At 41.7% G+C, this 16870-nt stretch overlaps 1 protein-coding gene across 14 annotated transcripts in view; it reads left to right on the forward strand.

The window, feature by feature from the left end:
* CEP126 (centrosomal protein 126) overlaps positions 1-16870 on the forward strand; it is a 141310-nt gene that overhangs the window by 102013 nt on the left and 22427 nt on the right. For 6 of the 14 annotated variants that reach the window (XM_070077346.1, XM_051849916.2, XM_070077352.1 and 3 more), the window contains one exon: positions 6471-7280. The exons of 1 other annotated variant lie outside the window; for it this stretch is intronic. Coding sequence is in view for 11 of the 13 variants with exons in the window: in XM_051849916.2 (XP_051705876.1) it covers positions 6471-6533 (63 nt within the window). In the remaining 2 variants the exon portion in view is untranslated. Of the gene's footprint in view, positions 1-6470; positions 7281-16870 lie in introns of those variants that run through there. 7 more of the 14 variants (XM_070077315.1, XM_051849931.2, XM_051849933.2 and 4 more) reach the window with 2 other exon arrangements.

Consider the following 16870-nt stretch of genomic DNA (forward strand, 5'->3'; position numbering starts at 1 on the left):
CGACTGGGACTAGAACCCGGTGTGCCGGCGCTGCAAAGCAGAAGATTAGCCTATTGAGCCACGGCGCCAGCCTGATTGTCATGTCTTATTGCTGAACAGAACTTTTTATCAAATATAATGTCCTTTATCTTTTTATACTTTTTGATTTAAAGTTTGTTTTATCCGATATCAGGATAGCTAGGCCTGCTTGCTTTTGCTTTCCATTTGCCTAGTATATCTTTTCCCAACCCTTCATTTTCAGTCTGTCATTTTATTGATTGGATATTGATTCTTCCTGCTCTGTTTGTGAATTTGGTGGTGACATGAGTTTTCATGTTTACTTATAATGCAGGATGCCCTTCATAATTTCTTGTAAGGCTAGTCTGGTGGTGGTAATTCTCTCAGTTTTTGCTTATGTGGAAAATACCTTATCCCTCCATAACCTTTTTTTATAAGATTTATTTATTTGAAAGATAGAGTTAGAGAGAGAGAGAGAGAGAGAGAGAGAGAGAGAGAGATCTTGCATCTGCTGATTCACTCCCCAAATGGCTGCAATGGCCAGTGCTGGGCCAGACCAAATCCAGGAACCAATAGTTTCTTCCTGATCTCCAATGAGGGTGCAGGGGCCCAAATACTTGGGCCAAGTTCCAGTGCTTTCCCACGCACATTAGCAGTGAGCTGGATCTGAAATGGAGCAGCCGGGACACAAACCAACACTCTTATGGGATGCCACTGTCATAGGCAGTGGTTTTACCCACTATGCCACCATGCAAGCCCCTCTCCTTCACTTTTTTTTAAAAAAAATTTACTTATTTACTTGAGAGTAAGAGTTACACAGAGAGAGAAGGAGAGGCAGAAAGAGAGAGATGTCTTCTATCCACTGGTTAATTCCCTAATTGGCCACAATGGCTGGAGCTGCACTGATCCAAAGCTAGGTGCCAAGAGGTTCTTCTGGATCTCCCACGCGGGTACAGGGGCCCAAGGACTTAGGTCATCTTCTACTATTTTCCCAGACCATAGCAGAAATCTGGATCAGAAGTGGAGCAGCTGGGACTTGAACCAGGACCCATATGGGATGCCGGATCTGCAGGCAGGGGCTTTACCCACTACACCACAGTGTCAGCTCCTCTCCTTCACTTTTAAAGGACAGCTTGACTGAATATAATATTCTTGATTGGCAGGTTTTTTTTTCTTTTAAGACCTTGAATATATCCTCCCACTCTCTTGTGGACAGTAGGGTTTCCACTGAGAAGTCTGATGTTAATCTAATTGGTTTACCTTTATATGTAACTTGGCATTTTTCTCTTACTGTCTTTATGATTCTCTCTTTGTCTTTAACTTTTGACAATTTGTTGACTATATGCCTTAGATAAGACTTTTTTTTTGGTTGGGTCTGCTTGGGATTCTTTGAATTTTTGGTATCTGAATGTCCGTGTCTCTTTCAAGACCTGAGAAGTTTTCAGCTGTTATTTCATTTGTCAAGTTTTCAATGAACTTTTCCTTTTCTTCTCCTTCAGGAAAACCTGTAAAATAAATACTTGATTGTTTAATATCCCATATTTCATGTAGGCTTTCTTCATTCTTTTTAATTCTTTTCTCTTTATTTTTATGTGATCGGGTTATTTCAAAATTCTTATCCTTGAGGTCAGAAATTTTCCCTCCACTTGGTCTATTCTGCTGTTAATACTCTCAATCATATTTTTTATTTCACTGATTGAAGATTTCATCTCCAAAATTTCTGTTTGATTCTTCTTTTTTTTTTTTTTTTTTTTTTTTTTTTTTTTTTTTTTTGGACAGGCAGAGTGGACAGTGAGAGAGAGAGACAGAGAGAAAGGTCTTCCTTTGCCGTTGGTTCACCCTCCAATGGCCACCGCGGTTGGCGCGCTGCGGCCGGCGCACCGCGCTGATCCGATGGCAGGAGCCAGGAGCCAGGTGCTTTTCCTGGTCTCCCATGGGGTGCAGGGCCCAAGCACCTGGGCCATCCTCCACTGCACTCCCTGGCCACAGCAGAGGGCTGGCCTGGAAGAGGGGCAACCGGGACAGAATCCGGCGCCCCGACCGGGACTAGAACCCGGTGTGCCGGCGCCGCTAGGCGGAGGATTAGCCTAGTGAGCCGCGGCGCCGGCCTGTTTGATTCTTCTTAATGAGTTTTACCTCCTTGGTAATATTTTCATGCATGTCACTCACTGATTTCCTCATTTCTTAATCTCTATTCTCTTGCATTCCATTGAGTTTCCTTATAATCATTATTTTGACTTCTATAGCTGTAATTTCATAGATTTCCTTAAGTTTAGGATCTAGTTATGGAGCATTATTGTGTTCTTTTGGAAGCGTCATGCTACCTTGTTTCTTCATGTCTCCTGTGTCTCTACATTGATGTCTGCCCATCTGGTATACTTGTCCCTTTTTATTTATAGAGTAGGCTTTATTGGAAAAGAGTTTATGGTTTAGCTGGAATACAGTGTATCACTTGGCTTGTTGCTTTGTCTTTGTTCTAGGTGAGCCCAGGAGCATAGTCTCTGAGTGATTTATTTTGTCTTTTTTTTTTTTTTTTTTTTTTTTTTTGACAGGCAGAGTGGACAGTGAGAGAGAGAGACAGAGAGAAAGGTCTTCCTTTTGCCGTTGGTTCACCCTCCAATGGCCGCCACGGCCGGCGCACCACGCTGATCCGATGGCAGGAGCCAGGTACTTACCCTGGTCTCCCATGGGGTGCAGGACCCAAGGACTTGGGCCATCCTCCACTGCACTCCCTGGCCACAGCAGAGAGCTGGCCTGGAAGAGGGGCAACCGGGACAGAATCTGGCGCCCCAACCGGGACTAGAACCCGGTGTGCCGGCGCCGCAAGGCGGAGGATTACCCTAGTGAGCCGCGGCGCCGGCCTTTTTTTTTTTTTTTTTTTTTTTTTTTTTTTTTTGACAGGCTGAGTGGACAGTGAGAGAGAGAGACAGAGAGAAAGGTCTCCCTTTGCCATTGGTTCACCCTCCAATGGCCGCCGCGGCCGGCGCGCTGTGGCTGGCGCACTGCGCTGATCCAAAGGCAGGAGCCAGGTGCTTCTCCTGGTCTCCCATGCGGTGCAGGGCCCAAGCACTTGGGCCATCCTCCACTGCACTCCCGGGCCACAGCAGAGAGCTGGCCTGAAAGAGGGGCAACCGGGACAGAATCCGGCACCCCAAGCGGGACTAGAACCCAGTGTGCCGGTGACGCAAGGCGGAGGATTAGCCTATTGAGCCGCGGTGCCGGCCTTTTTTATATTGTCTTAATCAGTGTCAGGTGTGTCTTTAAGTGACACAGTAGTCTAGTCTGCTGCAGTTCATAGGGATAGAAGTGTGGCTTTGAGAGTAATAAATATTTCCTTAGGTGTGTGTCTTTATCCATAGAGAGTTAATGTCAATCACCTTGGCAAATGTGATAGCCAGGGCCTTGTTCTTGGTGCTAAGACAAGGGTGGCTGCCCCCTTGTCCTACTGATAAGCCTGAGTAATGATGCAGCTTGTGGCACCAATTATTGTGGATCTAGGACTATGTGATATATATAAACCCTTCATCAGGTCCTTCCAAGAGAGTCCAATTGGTGCTGTGACTTACAATACCAACAGCCCCAGTCCTAGGACTAGGGGGTGTGAACTGAAACCTGTTCCAGTCTTATAGAGTGACTGCAAGGTATACAGGAGATTTTACTCTGGAGGGTATGAGCCCAGAGAGGTGGAATGCACATAGGTTCTTCCCTAGGTCCACCAGGTAGATCCACTGGCACCACAAAATTTAGAACAAAGTGTTACAGTCCTGGTCTTATAGGGTACACTGGGATTATTACCCAGATCTCCCAGGGTGAGAGTGGATTTTTAGGGCTGCTTCTGGTGTTAGCCCCTAGAAGCTAAGGCAAAACCTCCTGGCTTACAAAGAGTGCATGAGCATAGCTCTGGGGCTAATGCCCCAGAATTCCCACAGTTGCCCTGACTCTGATTGTGATGCTGGTAGAAGCACTGCATTACTTCCCTGATTGGGGGGGGGGGGGGTGCGGGATGCAGCTTCCCTGCTGTAAGCCTGGCAGTTGCTCAGACCCCAGTCAGCTCCCCAGGCTGATGTGAAAATCAGCAGGTGACTGTGGAGTTCCCTCTCAGCTAAAACTGCAAGCAGCAGGGCATGCGGCAATTTCTTCCTACCTTAACATGCTAGGATGGCAGCTCACGGCAGGCAGCTGGCTGCACTGAGCGGTGTCTTTCTTGTCGCATGGAGTCTTCATTGTTGTCTTTCACTTTTTTGCCAAAAATTTTCATCACTCAGATCCCTGGAGTCCTTCCCTTTTTCTTTTCATGTCCAAGAACAGCTTAAGTTAGTGTGGCTGTACACTGTTGAGCCATTTTGTGTCTCCTCGATACTGTTTTTAGTTTAAGAATTTATCATGGGACTGGTGTTGTTTCGTATCAGGTAAAGGCACTATCTGTGACTCTGGCAGCCGTATGGGCATCTGTTCAGGTCCCCGCTGCTCCACCTCTGATTCAGCTCCCTGCTAATGGCCTGGGAAAGCAACAGAAGATAGCCCAAGCACTTGGGCCCCTGCCACCCATATGAAAGAACCAGATAAAGCTCATGACTCCTGGGCCACCTGGGCCTGAATCAGGGAATGGAAGATCTCTCTCTCTCTCCCTTTCGCTCTCTCTGTAACTCTGACTTTCAAAATGAATAAATAAATCTCTGCAGGCTAGCACTGTGGCATAGCAGGTAAAGCCACTTCCTGCAGTGCCAGCATCCCATATGGGCTCCGGTTTGAGTCCTGGCTGCTCCACTTCTGACTCAGCTCCAAGCTAATGTGCCTAGGAAAGCAGCAGGAGATGACCCAAATCTTTGGGCCCCTACACCCATGTGGGAGACCAAAAGAAGCTCCAGGCTCCTGGCTTCAGATAGGCCCAGCTCACTCCATTGGGGGAGTGAACCAGCAGATGGAAGACCTCGCTTTCTGCCTCTGCCTCTCTGTAATTCTGCCTTTCAAATAAATAAATCTTTTAAAAAAAGAACTCTGGGCCGGCGCCACAGCTCAATAAGCTAATCCTCCGCCTAGGGGCACCGGCACACTGGGTTCTAATCCCGGTTGGGGCACCGGATTCTGTCCCGGTTGCCCCCCTTCCAGGCCAGCTCTCTGCTGTGGCCCTGGAGTGCAGTGAAGGTTGGCCCAAGTGCTTGGGCCCTGCATCCCATGGGAGACCAGGAGAAGCACCTGGCTCCTGCCATCGGATCAGCGTGGTGCGCCGGCCGTGGCGGCCATTGGAGGGTGAACCAACGGGAAAGGAAGACCTTTCTCTCTGTCTCTCTCTCTCACTATCCACTCTGCCTGTCAAAAAAAAAAAACTCTGAAAAAGTAGTAATAATTCATATAATAATTTATCATGTCTCATCGACCATTTTATCAGCCTCCCAGTTTGCATACTGTGATCTTTTACACCACTGTCACCGGAGTAATCTCTGTGAAACACAGCTATGAACATATCACTCTCCTGCTTAAAACCCGTCTTCAGTGACTATCACCTAAAAGAGAGAAATAAAACTCACAGAAGGACATTAAAGACCTCTCCAGCCTTGTGTTCAGTTCCTCCCCAGACTCATCACTTACACACTGTTGAATAACTGGCAGGTCCCTCTGGAACACTTTGAATGCTTTTAAGGCTCACACAGCTCACATAACCTCGCAGGATTTGCTCTTTTATCTGCCCCCTCTTCTACTTATTCCTCAGGACTTGACTCCCATGTCAGCCTTGTGGAAAAAGAGGGTTTTTTCAGCCCAACCTTTGTGCTGCCCAACATTCAGAGAAGTTTCCCCTTTTGGGCAACCATACAGCCTGACATTTTCTTTATGCAGAAGTTATCAATTGGTTCCTTTGGATTCACTGAATTTAAGTTCTTCCTGTATGTCAGTCTGCCTGCTTTGGCTGCTTGCATTCTCAGAGACAGTACAAAACAGCGCAGTATAACCTGCAGACCCTGCTATCGCCTGGGCTATGATTTCCAATGAAAAACCATGAATCATAGAAGCATAATTTTAATTTTAAAGTATTTTGTTTGTAAAGCAAAGTAAATTTATTTTTAACAATTACCCTTAATTATTAAAATAAATTTAAATTTTAACAATTACCAAAGAACTTATTTCTTTAGCCCAAAATCTGTTGTTAAACTACCCCTTGAGTGTTATATAGGTTCCAAGTACTTCCTGTAGAAAATAAAATAAATTTTAACAGTTTACACAGAAGACTATAATAGAAAACACCTCTTAAGCATATCTTACCAATAGCAAAGAGTGGAAATTGTTAATTATTATATTTAGTATGATGCCTTACATAAAGTGGTATGGTACTCAGTTTTGTTGAAGTTTGTGTAAATGTAGCATTTGAAAAGTGTAATTTATCAGTTTAATTTTATTGTAGTTTATAATCTGTAAGCAGATTCATCTATTAAAGTCTATAAATACTATAGTAAAATAATATTCTGAAATTGTTACAGAACAGCCAACCAAGAGCCAGTTCATCTCCTGATGTTGGATCCAGATTACAAAGAAAATTCTGATGCAGTATAATAGTAATTATTTAATGAAATCATTATTTTTTAGAATTTCCTGTATATGTGTTATATATCTCTGCATTTATTAATGATTTAAAATACTATAGCCATAAGATAAATCATAATATGGGTAATGGGAATAAATTGACTAGTTTACATTTATGCATTGCTTTTATATGATAGTTGTTCTGTTTTTATTGATAATATATTTTTAATGAACAGAAACATTTCATTGTTTCCAACAAGCATGCTCCTGGATATAAATTAATTCTGTTTTAAAAGCAGATATTTTGTTAATCAAATTATGTGTTAGCTGTAGTTGCAAAGCTTTGTTTTCTGAAATTCCTAATAAATTCTATTAATTTTTACAGTGATATAAAAAGTTAATGATTATAACAATCTACCTAAATAGTAAAGCTATTTATTCAAGATGTTTGCAGTATCTCTGTGCTTGGGAGATATTACCAAGGGTTCTTGTTATCAACTCTGCTTGTTCAAAAATTAATGTTAACACTTTATCCAGGGGTGGTTAGTCTATTAAACTCTGACCTCACTAGCAAAACTCACAGGGGACTGATAGCAAAAGTAAAAAATAAACTGCAATCCCAGCTGAATTACTTGAATTGCCTGATCATAATTTCTTTTCCTTATAGGAATGTCTACCTAGGAACCCAGATTTATGTGAGATGCTTGCTTTTTAAATTATAGAAGCAAAGGCAAAAGTTGTATGATCTCAGTTTTTTTTTTTTTTTTCACAGAATTGTGAGTCTCATGCATTCTTTTATTTTCCCTCAACTATTTATACTTCAGACATTCATCTGGACTGTTTTCAGGCTGAATTTTTTACTATGGAATGTTGCAGGGGTGGGGATTCTTTTTTCTTACACAGGCCATTTGGATATTTGTTATATCATTTTCAGGCCATACGAAATTATCAACTTAAAAATTAGCCTACTATAGATCTACTGGATTTCAAGTGTCACTTGTGGTTGCCTTGGCAGGCCCAGACCAGATGATTTGGAGGATCTAATATGGACTGCAGGCAGGACCTTCCCCACCCTTGAAAGTGAATGAAATGGCCAGTGTAAAAACCTACCATATCAATCCAATCTTAAAAGTTTTGGGAGTTTCCCCTCCAGCTATTGGAGAAAATTTGTATTTCTCAACGCCTCATATAAGGTTCTTTATATTCTGAGTCCTCCCTGTTTATCTAGTGTCATGTTTACCAACTTCCCACCATACCAGTTTTTCCAATATGCCAAATTACTTGTACTTCCCCAAGAGAAGCCTGTACATGCACCATACCCTTAGATTGTACTGATTCTCCCCACACGTACATACTTTCATCTACCCGGTAAAATTTTATTCATTCTTTTAAATCCTATTCGGTACAAACCTTCTATTTGTTCCTAATAACCCTCTCTACTACCTCCTCTAAGTAAATTATGTCTTTTGTCTTTTGTACCTTGTACTATATATACACACACACACACACACACACACACATATGTGTGTGCGTGTATCTTCTTCTAGACCAAAAGCTTCTGGAAGGTACACACTGCCATTCATATTTCTATGTGTTAGGAATTAAAATAGAGTACATGGTAGCAAATAAAAAATAATGAATAAAGGAAAAAATATTCAGCTATTTAATTTATCAAACCCTTGCTATATTCTAGGTACCACCCTATGTGTTAGTAGATAGGAGATAAATCATTTGCCATCATGGAGCTCATATTTTAGTGGGAATACAGTTTTTTCAATTTTTTAAATTTATTTGAAAGGCAGAGTTACAGAGAGAAAGGGAAAGACAGAGAAATCCTCCATGCACTGGTTAACTCCCCAAATGGCTATAACTGCCAGGGCTGGGACAGACTAAAAGCAAGAGCCAGGGGCTTCTGGGTCTCCCATGTGGGTGTATGGGACACTTGGGCCAACTTCCACTGCTTTCCCAGGTACATTAGCAGGGAGCTGGATCCGAAGTGGAACAGCCAGGACTCGAACCGATGTTCACATAGAGTACTGGCATCACAGGCAGCGGCTTTACTGGCTACACCACAGTGCCAGCCCCCCAGGAATATAGCTTTAAATATATATTTAAAACATACTGCCAGGTGGTTATAAGTGTACTAAGTGAAAACTGGAACATGGCAGGAGGGTAGAGTGTGATAGGAGCACTATTTTAGATGGAGAGATGAAGCACCAGAGAAAGTCTCTGAGCGGTGATTTTTTTTAACTTTTTTATTTTATTTTTGACAGGCAAAGTTAGAGAGAGAGAGAGAGAGAAAGAAAGGTCTTCCTTCCATTGGTTCACCCCCCAAATGGCCGCTACGGCCGGCGTGCTGTCCCGATCCGAGGCCAGGAGCCAGGTGCTTCTCCTGGTCTCCCATGTGGGTGCAGGGCCCAAGGACTTGGGCCATCCTCCACTGCACTCCCAGGCCACAGCAGAGAGCTGGACTGGAAGAGGAGCAACCAGGACAGAATCCGGTGCCCCAACCAGGACTAGAAGCCAGGGTACCAGCGCCACAGGCGGAGGATTAGTCTAGTGAGCCGCGGCACCGGCCTGAGAAGTGATATTTGCACAGAGATCTGAGTGAGGTAAGAGTTAACTTTTGTGGTAGTGGGAGAATAGCATTCTACTTAGAGGGAATAAGTGTGAAGGATCCAGTACAGCAGCATACTCAATTCTTTTAAAAGGGATACTGTGGTGCCCAAAGAATGTACCTAACGGGGAGGGAGGAGGTGGCTTGTATTTAAGGTTGGGAACTCATTAAAAAGCTTTTGTAATCATCTAAGTTAGAAGTCATTGTTTGAACCAGGTTAATAATGGTAGTGGTAATAAGAAGTGGACAGATACAGAATATGTTTGAAATCCTTCCTTTTTGATGGATAAGATGTTAAATATATAAAGGAGGAGGAATCAAGGATGATTCCAAAAAGATTTTCTGGCTTGGGTAATTGTGTAAATGATAAAACCACTTTCTGAGATGGAATATACAAGGAGAGAAGCAAGTGGGTATTAAAAATCAATTCTTGCCAGCGCCACGGCTCACTAAGCTAATCCTCTGCCTGTAGCGCCAGTACCCCAGCTTCTAGTCCCGGTTGGGGTGCCGGTTCTGTCCTGGTTGCTTCTCTTCCAGTCCAGCTCTCTACTGTGGCCTGGGAGGGCAGTGGAGGGTGGCCCAAGTGCTTGGGCCCTGCAGCCACATGGGAGACCAGGAGAAGCACCTGGCTTCTGGCCTTGGATCAGCGCAGCGCGCCGGCTGCAGCGCGCCAGCCGTAGGGGCCATTTGGGGGTGAACCAATGGAAAGGAAGACCTTTCTCTCTGTATCTCTCTCTCTCTCTCACTCTCTAACTCTGCCTGTCAAAAAAAGAAAGAAAGAGAGAAAGAGAGAAAGAAAAGAAAAGAAAAGAAGAAAAGAAAAGAAAAGAAAGAAAATCAATTCTTTTGATTTGTTTTTAGCTATATACATGGTGATATTGAATAGGCAGTTAGAGAAACAAGTCTGGAATTCAGGGATGAGGTGGTAGCTAAACATATAATTTGGGGAATGTTGGTATATAGATGATATTTATAGCCATGAAATTGGATGTGATGTAGAATTCTGAAGAGCAAAGCATGAAATTGTAACTGAGTCAGTTAGATGTTGACTGAGAACTTTCTAGTGGATTTGACTGTAGAAAAAAAGTTTCAGTGAGATATTGGGCAAAAAAACCTGTTTGTAAGGGATTCAAGAGACAACAGAAAAGAGATTACCATAGGAAATTACTGGTAACATAGTAATAAGAGTAAAAGTCAGACAAAATTAAAATAGAATAATGATCACTCCAATTGTCCACATCCTCCTTCCTGAAACTTGTAAATATGTTGTCATACATAGCAAAATGAACTTTGCAGATACAACTAAGTTAAAGATCTTGAGATGCAGATGTTTTCCTGAGTTATCCAAATGAGCCCAGTATAAACATAAGTGTCCCTATAGGTGAAAGAAAAATGCAACAGAGTCATTTTCAGGGTCAGAGAGTTGGAGATGCCACACTACTGGCGTTGAAGGTAGAGGAAGGAAACCAAGAAATATGTGTGGCCTGTAGAACGAGAAAAGGCAAGGAAACAGATTGTCCCCTAGAACTTACAGAAGTAAGACAGCTACCAATACCTTGATTTTAGCCCAGTGAAACCCATTTCTGGCTATCACCTTCAAAACTGTAAGATAATAAATTTGTGTTGTTTTTGCCACCAAATTTTTGGTAATTTGTTATAGCATCAATAAGAAGCTAATACACTGGGCAGGAATTTGACACAATGGTTGGATGCTACATATGATGCCCACACCCCATGTCAGAGTGCCTGGGTTTGAGTCCCAGCTCTGCTTCCAATTCCAGCTTCCTGCTGATGCATACCCTGGGAGGCAGCAGTGATGACTCAAGTATTTCAGTCCCTGCTATCCACATGGGAGACCCTAATTGAGTTCTGGGCTCCTGACTTTAGCCTGGCGTATTTCTGGCTGTCATAGACCAGTGGATGGAATCAATCAATCAATCTCTCTCTCTCTCTCTCTCTCTCCCTTTCAAATAAAATGCAAACAAAAATTTTCAGAAAAGAAACTGAAACACTAACAACATATTTACATGTTGTGGAGATTAACACTTGCACATTTTTGGAGGGCCATTATTCTGTCCACAAAAGCCATAATTTATCCTCTTAGTCCCTCAAATGCACATCTATCCCACATGCAAAATACACTCACCCTCTTCAAAGGTTCCCAAAGGTCTCGTCCTATTAGATCATCAACCCAAATTCAAAAATCTCATGTAAATACAAACAGATCAGAAACTCTAAATCTAAATCTAAATGAGATATGGATGAGCATTTTACTATAGGCAGCAAGAAGAAAGCAAGCAGTACCATTCAACATCTTGCATATCCCAGACTAAATATCCAATTTCATCATTTTTTTTCTACTTTCCGTGTAACTACATAACACAATTCCACTGTTTTCTGCCACTTTATAACAAGGATCCCCTTTAAGTTTCCATTAACATGTTCCTCATTTTCTTCTGAATACTGGCACTAACTTTAAAATCCATATTTCTACCAACAACCTGTTCCTGATGACTTAAGCCTTCTCCAAAATGATACATCTTTGCTTTACCAGGCTCTTTACTCCTCTTTATTCACTGCAGAGTAATTAACATTCATATTTCTACTAAGTCTGTTCAATGTAGATTTTTCTTGGCAATTCCTCAATTCTTCCAGCCTTTGCCCACTGCCCAATGTTAAAGCCACTTGCACATTCTTAGGTATGTATTACAGCAGTACCCCATTTCCAGTACAAAATCTGTGTTAGTTTCCTATTGCTGCTATAACAAACAACCACAAACTGAATTGCTTTTATAAAAATACACAAATTTCATCTTACGGTTCTACAAATATGACACTAGCCTTGCTACAAAAAATCAAAGTATAAGTGGGGCTATGCTCTTTTCTGGAAGCTCTAAGAGAGAATCTGTTTCTTAGCCCTTTTTTTAAGATTTATTTATTTATTTGAAAGGCAGAGTTACAGAGTCAGAGACAGAGACAGAGAGAGGTCTTCAATCCACTGGTTCATTCTCCAAATGACCACAACAGCTGGAGCTGGGCCTAGCCAAAGCCAGGAGCCTGGAGTTTCTTCCAGGTCTCCCACGTGGGTGCTGGGGCCCAATGACTTGGACCATCCTCTACTGCTTTCCCAGGCCATAGCAGAGAACTGGATTAGAAGTGGAGCAGCCAGGACTTGAACTGGCACCCAGGGATGCCCACACTGTAGGCAGCATCTTTTACCTGCTAAACCACAGTACTGGCTCCTCTTAGCCTTTTCTAATTTCTAGAGGTCACCTGTGTTCCATGGCTCAAATTTCCATTCCTTGCCTTCCAAGCCAGCAATAATAGGTCCAAGTCTTTCACTACATTTTCTGCCTCTCTTTTCCACTTTTGAGGACCCTTATGATTACACTGGGTCTCTCTGGATACTCCTGTGTATCTAGCCTAGGGGCAGTTGACTAGCAAACTTAATCTTATTGACAAATTTAATTCACCTTTGCATGTAACCTAACCTAGTCACAGGTTCTGGGATTAGGAAGTGGACACTTGGGGGAATTGGGGTAGAATGGGACAGGGGAGGGCCTTATTTTGTCTACTACAGGTATATAGAGTCCAAGGAAGACTTGAGTGACACAGACTACTAGTTGTCCTCTAGTATTCAGTCTCCCCCTTTTTCCTTAGTAATAAAATCTGCTTTATGGGCACCTAATCACAAAACAGTGAGGTATTTTTTTTCACAAGTGAAAACAATGTTACCCAGTCTTTCTTGCAGCTAAAAATGGTCATATTTAGAACCATTCCCTTAAGGAAAGGGGGAAAGCTTTCCGTTTCCCCTTCTACTCCTTCCTTCTTCATTCTTCTAGAATGTAGACTTAAGGTATATCATGGTGTTACCCAGACATGTCTCATATCCAGGGTTGATGGGGAAGCAAGCTAGAAGAAAGCCAGGCCCTCGATGACTTAAAACAGACTCACTCTACCTGCTAAGAACTTTTATGTAAACAAAAAATTGACTTTGGTTTAAGCCACTGATATTTTTAATCTCTGTTGAAACAACTGAATTTGGACCCAAGCTAACACGTTTTTTAAGGTTGGAAATACTATAAAGTATAGTATAAAGTATAAAGCTATACTTACCTTCAGAAGCAGATGAATTCCTCACCCAAAATTTAGTTCAAATGTAGACTGATGATACCACACACTAGACCAAGAGGATATGAAGTTTTATTATTATGTAATTGAGGCCTCCAGGACCACAGATCAGGCCTCCCTAGAACTTCAGAAATGGCTTGAAAAAGAATAAGGAAAGGAGACTGGTTTGGGGTTTTATTGCAATTAGAGGGTAGCATCCATCTAAGGGTTCCCATCTACAAACTGAGAATTGAATCTACAGGTTTAAATCTCCAACTAAAACCATAAGAAAAAGCACATAAGTTTTTTTTAAAAGATTTATTTATTTATTTATTTGAAAGAATTACACAGAGAGAGAAGGAGAGGGAGAGAGGGAGAGATCTTCCATTCTGCTGGTTCACTCCCCAATTGGCCGCAATGGCTGGAGCTGCACCTGTCAGAAGCCAGGAGCCAGGAGCTTATTCCCAGTCTCCCACACAGGTGCAGGGGCCCAAGCACTTGCGCCATCTTCTAATGTTTTCCCAGGCCATAGCAGAGAGCTGGATTGGATGTGGAGCAGCCGGGACTCGAACCAGTGTCCATATGCGATGCCGGCACTGCAGGCAGCAGCTTTACCTGCTATGCCACAGGGCCAACCCTACATGGGATTTCTCATCAGCAGGCCCACATATGGGGCAGAGGGAATAAAGGAGGAATGAGCCTTGAAAGTTGTCATCCATTAAACATCAAAAACTTGGATTGGACCCTGTATAACACATAGTATATTTTTATGCAGTTAAGAATAATTCAAAAGATAAAATCATATTCATAGAAGCAAAGTCTTTGGGTCCATAATGTGAATTAGGCTTCAGTGCAAGGGGAGAGGTTCGCCTTACATAGGAGCACTGTGAAGGGAAGAGATAAATAGAAATACAGAATCAAGTAAATGTGGAAATGTAGCAGTAGTAGACTTTATTTTCTGTTAAATAATAAGCAAAGTCTTCAACTGAGTAAAGAGAGGGATGAAGAGCTTAGAAATTGGAGAGAAGATGTGAAATATTTATCTCACAGAGCTGAAGAATGAATTGTAATAAAAGGGTATCTCAAAAGTTTTAGAAATTTCATACTATCTTTCAATTCCATTTTTCTATGAATTTTTTGAAGTACCCTCTTGGAGAAACTTGAGGCATTTGGTTATAATTTTAACGAGTTGTGCTTTGCCTATTTATTGTCAATTCATCTAGAATAGTGATTGGATTTGACCAAGGTTGAGTTTTTACCAAGTGTCTCAACCTAGGTTTCCCAAAAGTCATCTGAGGCAAAGGAATGAAGCTACAAGAGATACAAGGCAGGCAAGGGGAAAAGCCAAAGGAGAATAAGATAATTGAGGCCAAAAACTGAGTCATTGAGATAGTGAGTGGATTGTTTATATGGATGTTGAAATCACTGAAAATGATAGTAAGTATATTAGTGACAATAAAATAAGCCAGTTGCTAAAATAGTTTATTATGGGGAGTTTCTTGGATGAAGTCTGATAATTAACTAGAGTAGTTAGAAATTGTTAGGAGTTGGAATATTCTCATGGCATGTATTTCAAAAGGGATGGAGCTTTTAAAAGAGATGAAAAATGGTCTAGGATAGCACCTCACAAATTTTAGTGTACTTACATATCACCTAAGGATCTTGGTAGATAGATTTTTCCAGTTCAGTAGGTCTAGGGTGGGATGCAGGTAATACCAATACTTCTGGCCCATGGTCCACACTTCGAAAAACAAGGGTCTAGGTTAGAACAAAGATTTGCTGCATGCTGGGATCACATGGGAGCTTTGAAAAATTAAGATGTCTGGGTCATTCCTGGGTACAACTCAGACATTTGGGACATTTGCCAAAGAATTCTAATTCTCATGCAAGGTTGGAGAACACTGTTCTAGAAGCATCTATGAGAACTACCCTTTTTGGTCACTCACCTTTCTAAATCCAGTAGTTCACAGGTAAGAGGATCAAAAATCTAGTCTGCCCTCAAGAGAAATGCCAATGGCACTGTCAGTCCAGGTACCATCTCCCACTTATCATACTGGAAATACATTGACAAATTCTTCTCCTTTGGACATTCTTTTTCTGGATTTCTCTTAGGTACCAGTCTATCAATAAAATAGCACTACTACATAAACAATTAACTATTAGTTCTAGTCAAGTTTATTAGATTTATGAAATACTTTCATACCTCAGGAACAAATTTGTTGTGCTTCTCATTTTCAGTGTATAAATGTCCGTGTCATTCCTTCTTTCACTTATTAAATAATAAATACTGTCAGGGCCAGCATCACAGTGCTCAGGTTAAGCCACCACTTGCAAGGTCAGTGTCCCAAGGCCAGTTTGAGTCCCCGTTGTTCTGCCTGATCCAGCTCCCTACTAGCACCTGGGAAAGCAGCAGAGGATGGCCCAAGTGCTTGGGCTACTGCCACCCACATGGGAGACCTGTATGGAGTTCTAGACTCCTGGTTTCAGCCTGGCCCAGCCCCAGCTGTTGCAGCCATTTTGAGGAATGAACCAATGGATGGAAGATCTCTTTCTCATTCTGTTTCTCCCTCTCTATCTTTTTTACTCTGCCTTTCAAATAAATAAATAAATCTTTTTATAAAATGTTAAATACTGCATATGTGCCAAAAGCTTTATTATATTCTGAGAATACTCCATGAGTATAAAATAGCCATCTTTGCTTAGTCTGGGATCTACATTTCCACAATACAGTTAAGACTGTGAAAGTGAGCAGAAGCCATTATCCTCAGAAGTCCCTTGTGGTCAGTCCCAGTGATGGCAAAGAGGTGCCAAGCAGCTCCTGGCTTGTTCTTACTCTTCCCCACTCTACCACATCTTCCTAACTGTGGGCCCTAATGAACAAAAGCAGACCCAAGCCTACCGCCAGAATCCAGGCTAGGTAATGGATATATAGGACCTCTCTGTATCATTATGATAATTCTGTAAGACTAAAATTATTTCAAAACAAAAAGTAAAAATTTCTCAAAATATTTAAAATCTTGTTGCACCATATGTCCCAATTTTTGGTTCAGAAGAAATGTCACTATAATTATATAAAATATTGAAACATACATTCTTTTTAAAGCATTAAGAATGTGTATATATATACACACACACACACACACACACACACATATATACTTTGTGGATTATACAAAGCAATATCCTTCCCACAGGAATCAGTACTTTAAACAGTCTATTTCAAAACTGCATTCCAAGCTCAATATAATGACACTAATATAATGACACTACAGAAGAAAATCTCACTCTTGCTAAAATAGGAAAGAACCTCAAGGTGCTTGATAGCACAGCAGTATCTCCCACTGCATCTGGGGAAGCTGCAAAGGTAAAAGCTCTCTGGATGGGGAAACACTGTGAAAGACTTTTTGAGGTCCATTTTTGTCCTCACTTGTCCACAGCACTCTGACCCATGCCAGGAGAGGCTTCACTAATAGATTCTCATTGTCACCAGCCCCCTTTTATTTCTATCATGTGTTTTATCAATATGACAAAAATACTCTTCTGTAACTGCCACAGTAAAGGGGAAAAACATTAAGTTCAGGTTATTTGATATAGATATAGATATAGATATAGATATAGATATAGATATAG

Source organism: Oryctolagus cuniculus, chromosome 1 (genome assembly GCF_964237555.1).
Source record: "Oryctolagus cuniculus chromosome 1, mOryCun1.1, whole genome shotgun sequence".
Lineage (NCBI taxonomy): Eukaryota > Metazoa > Chordata > Mammalia > Lagomorpha > Leporidae > Oryctolagus > Oryctolagus cuniculus.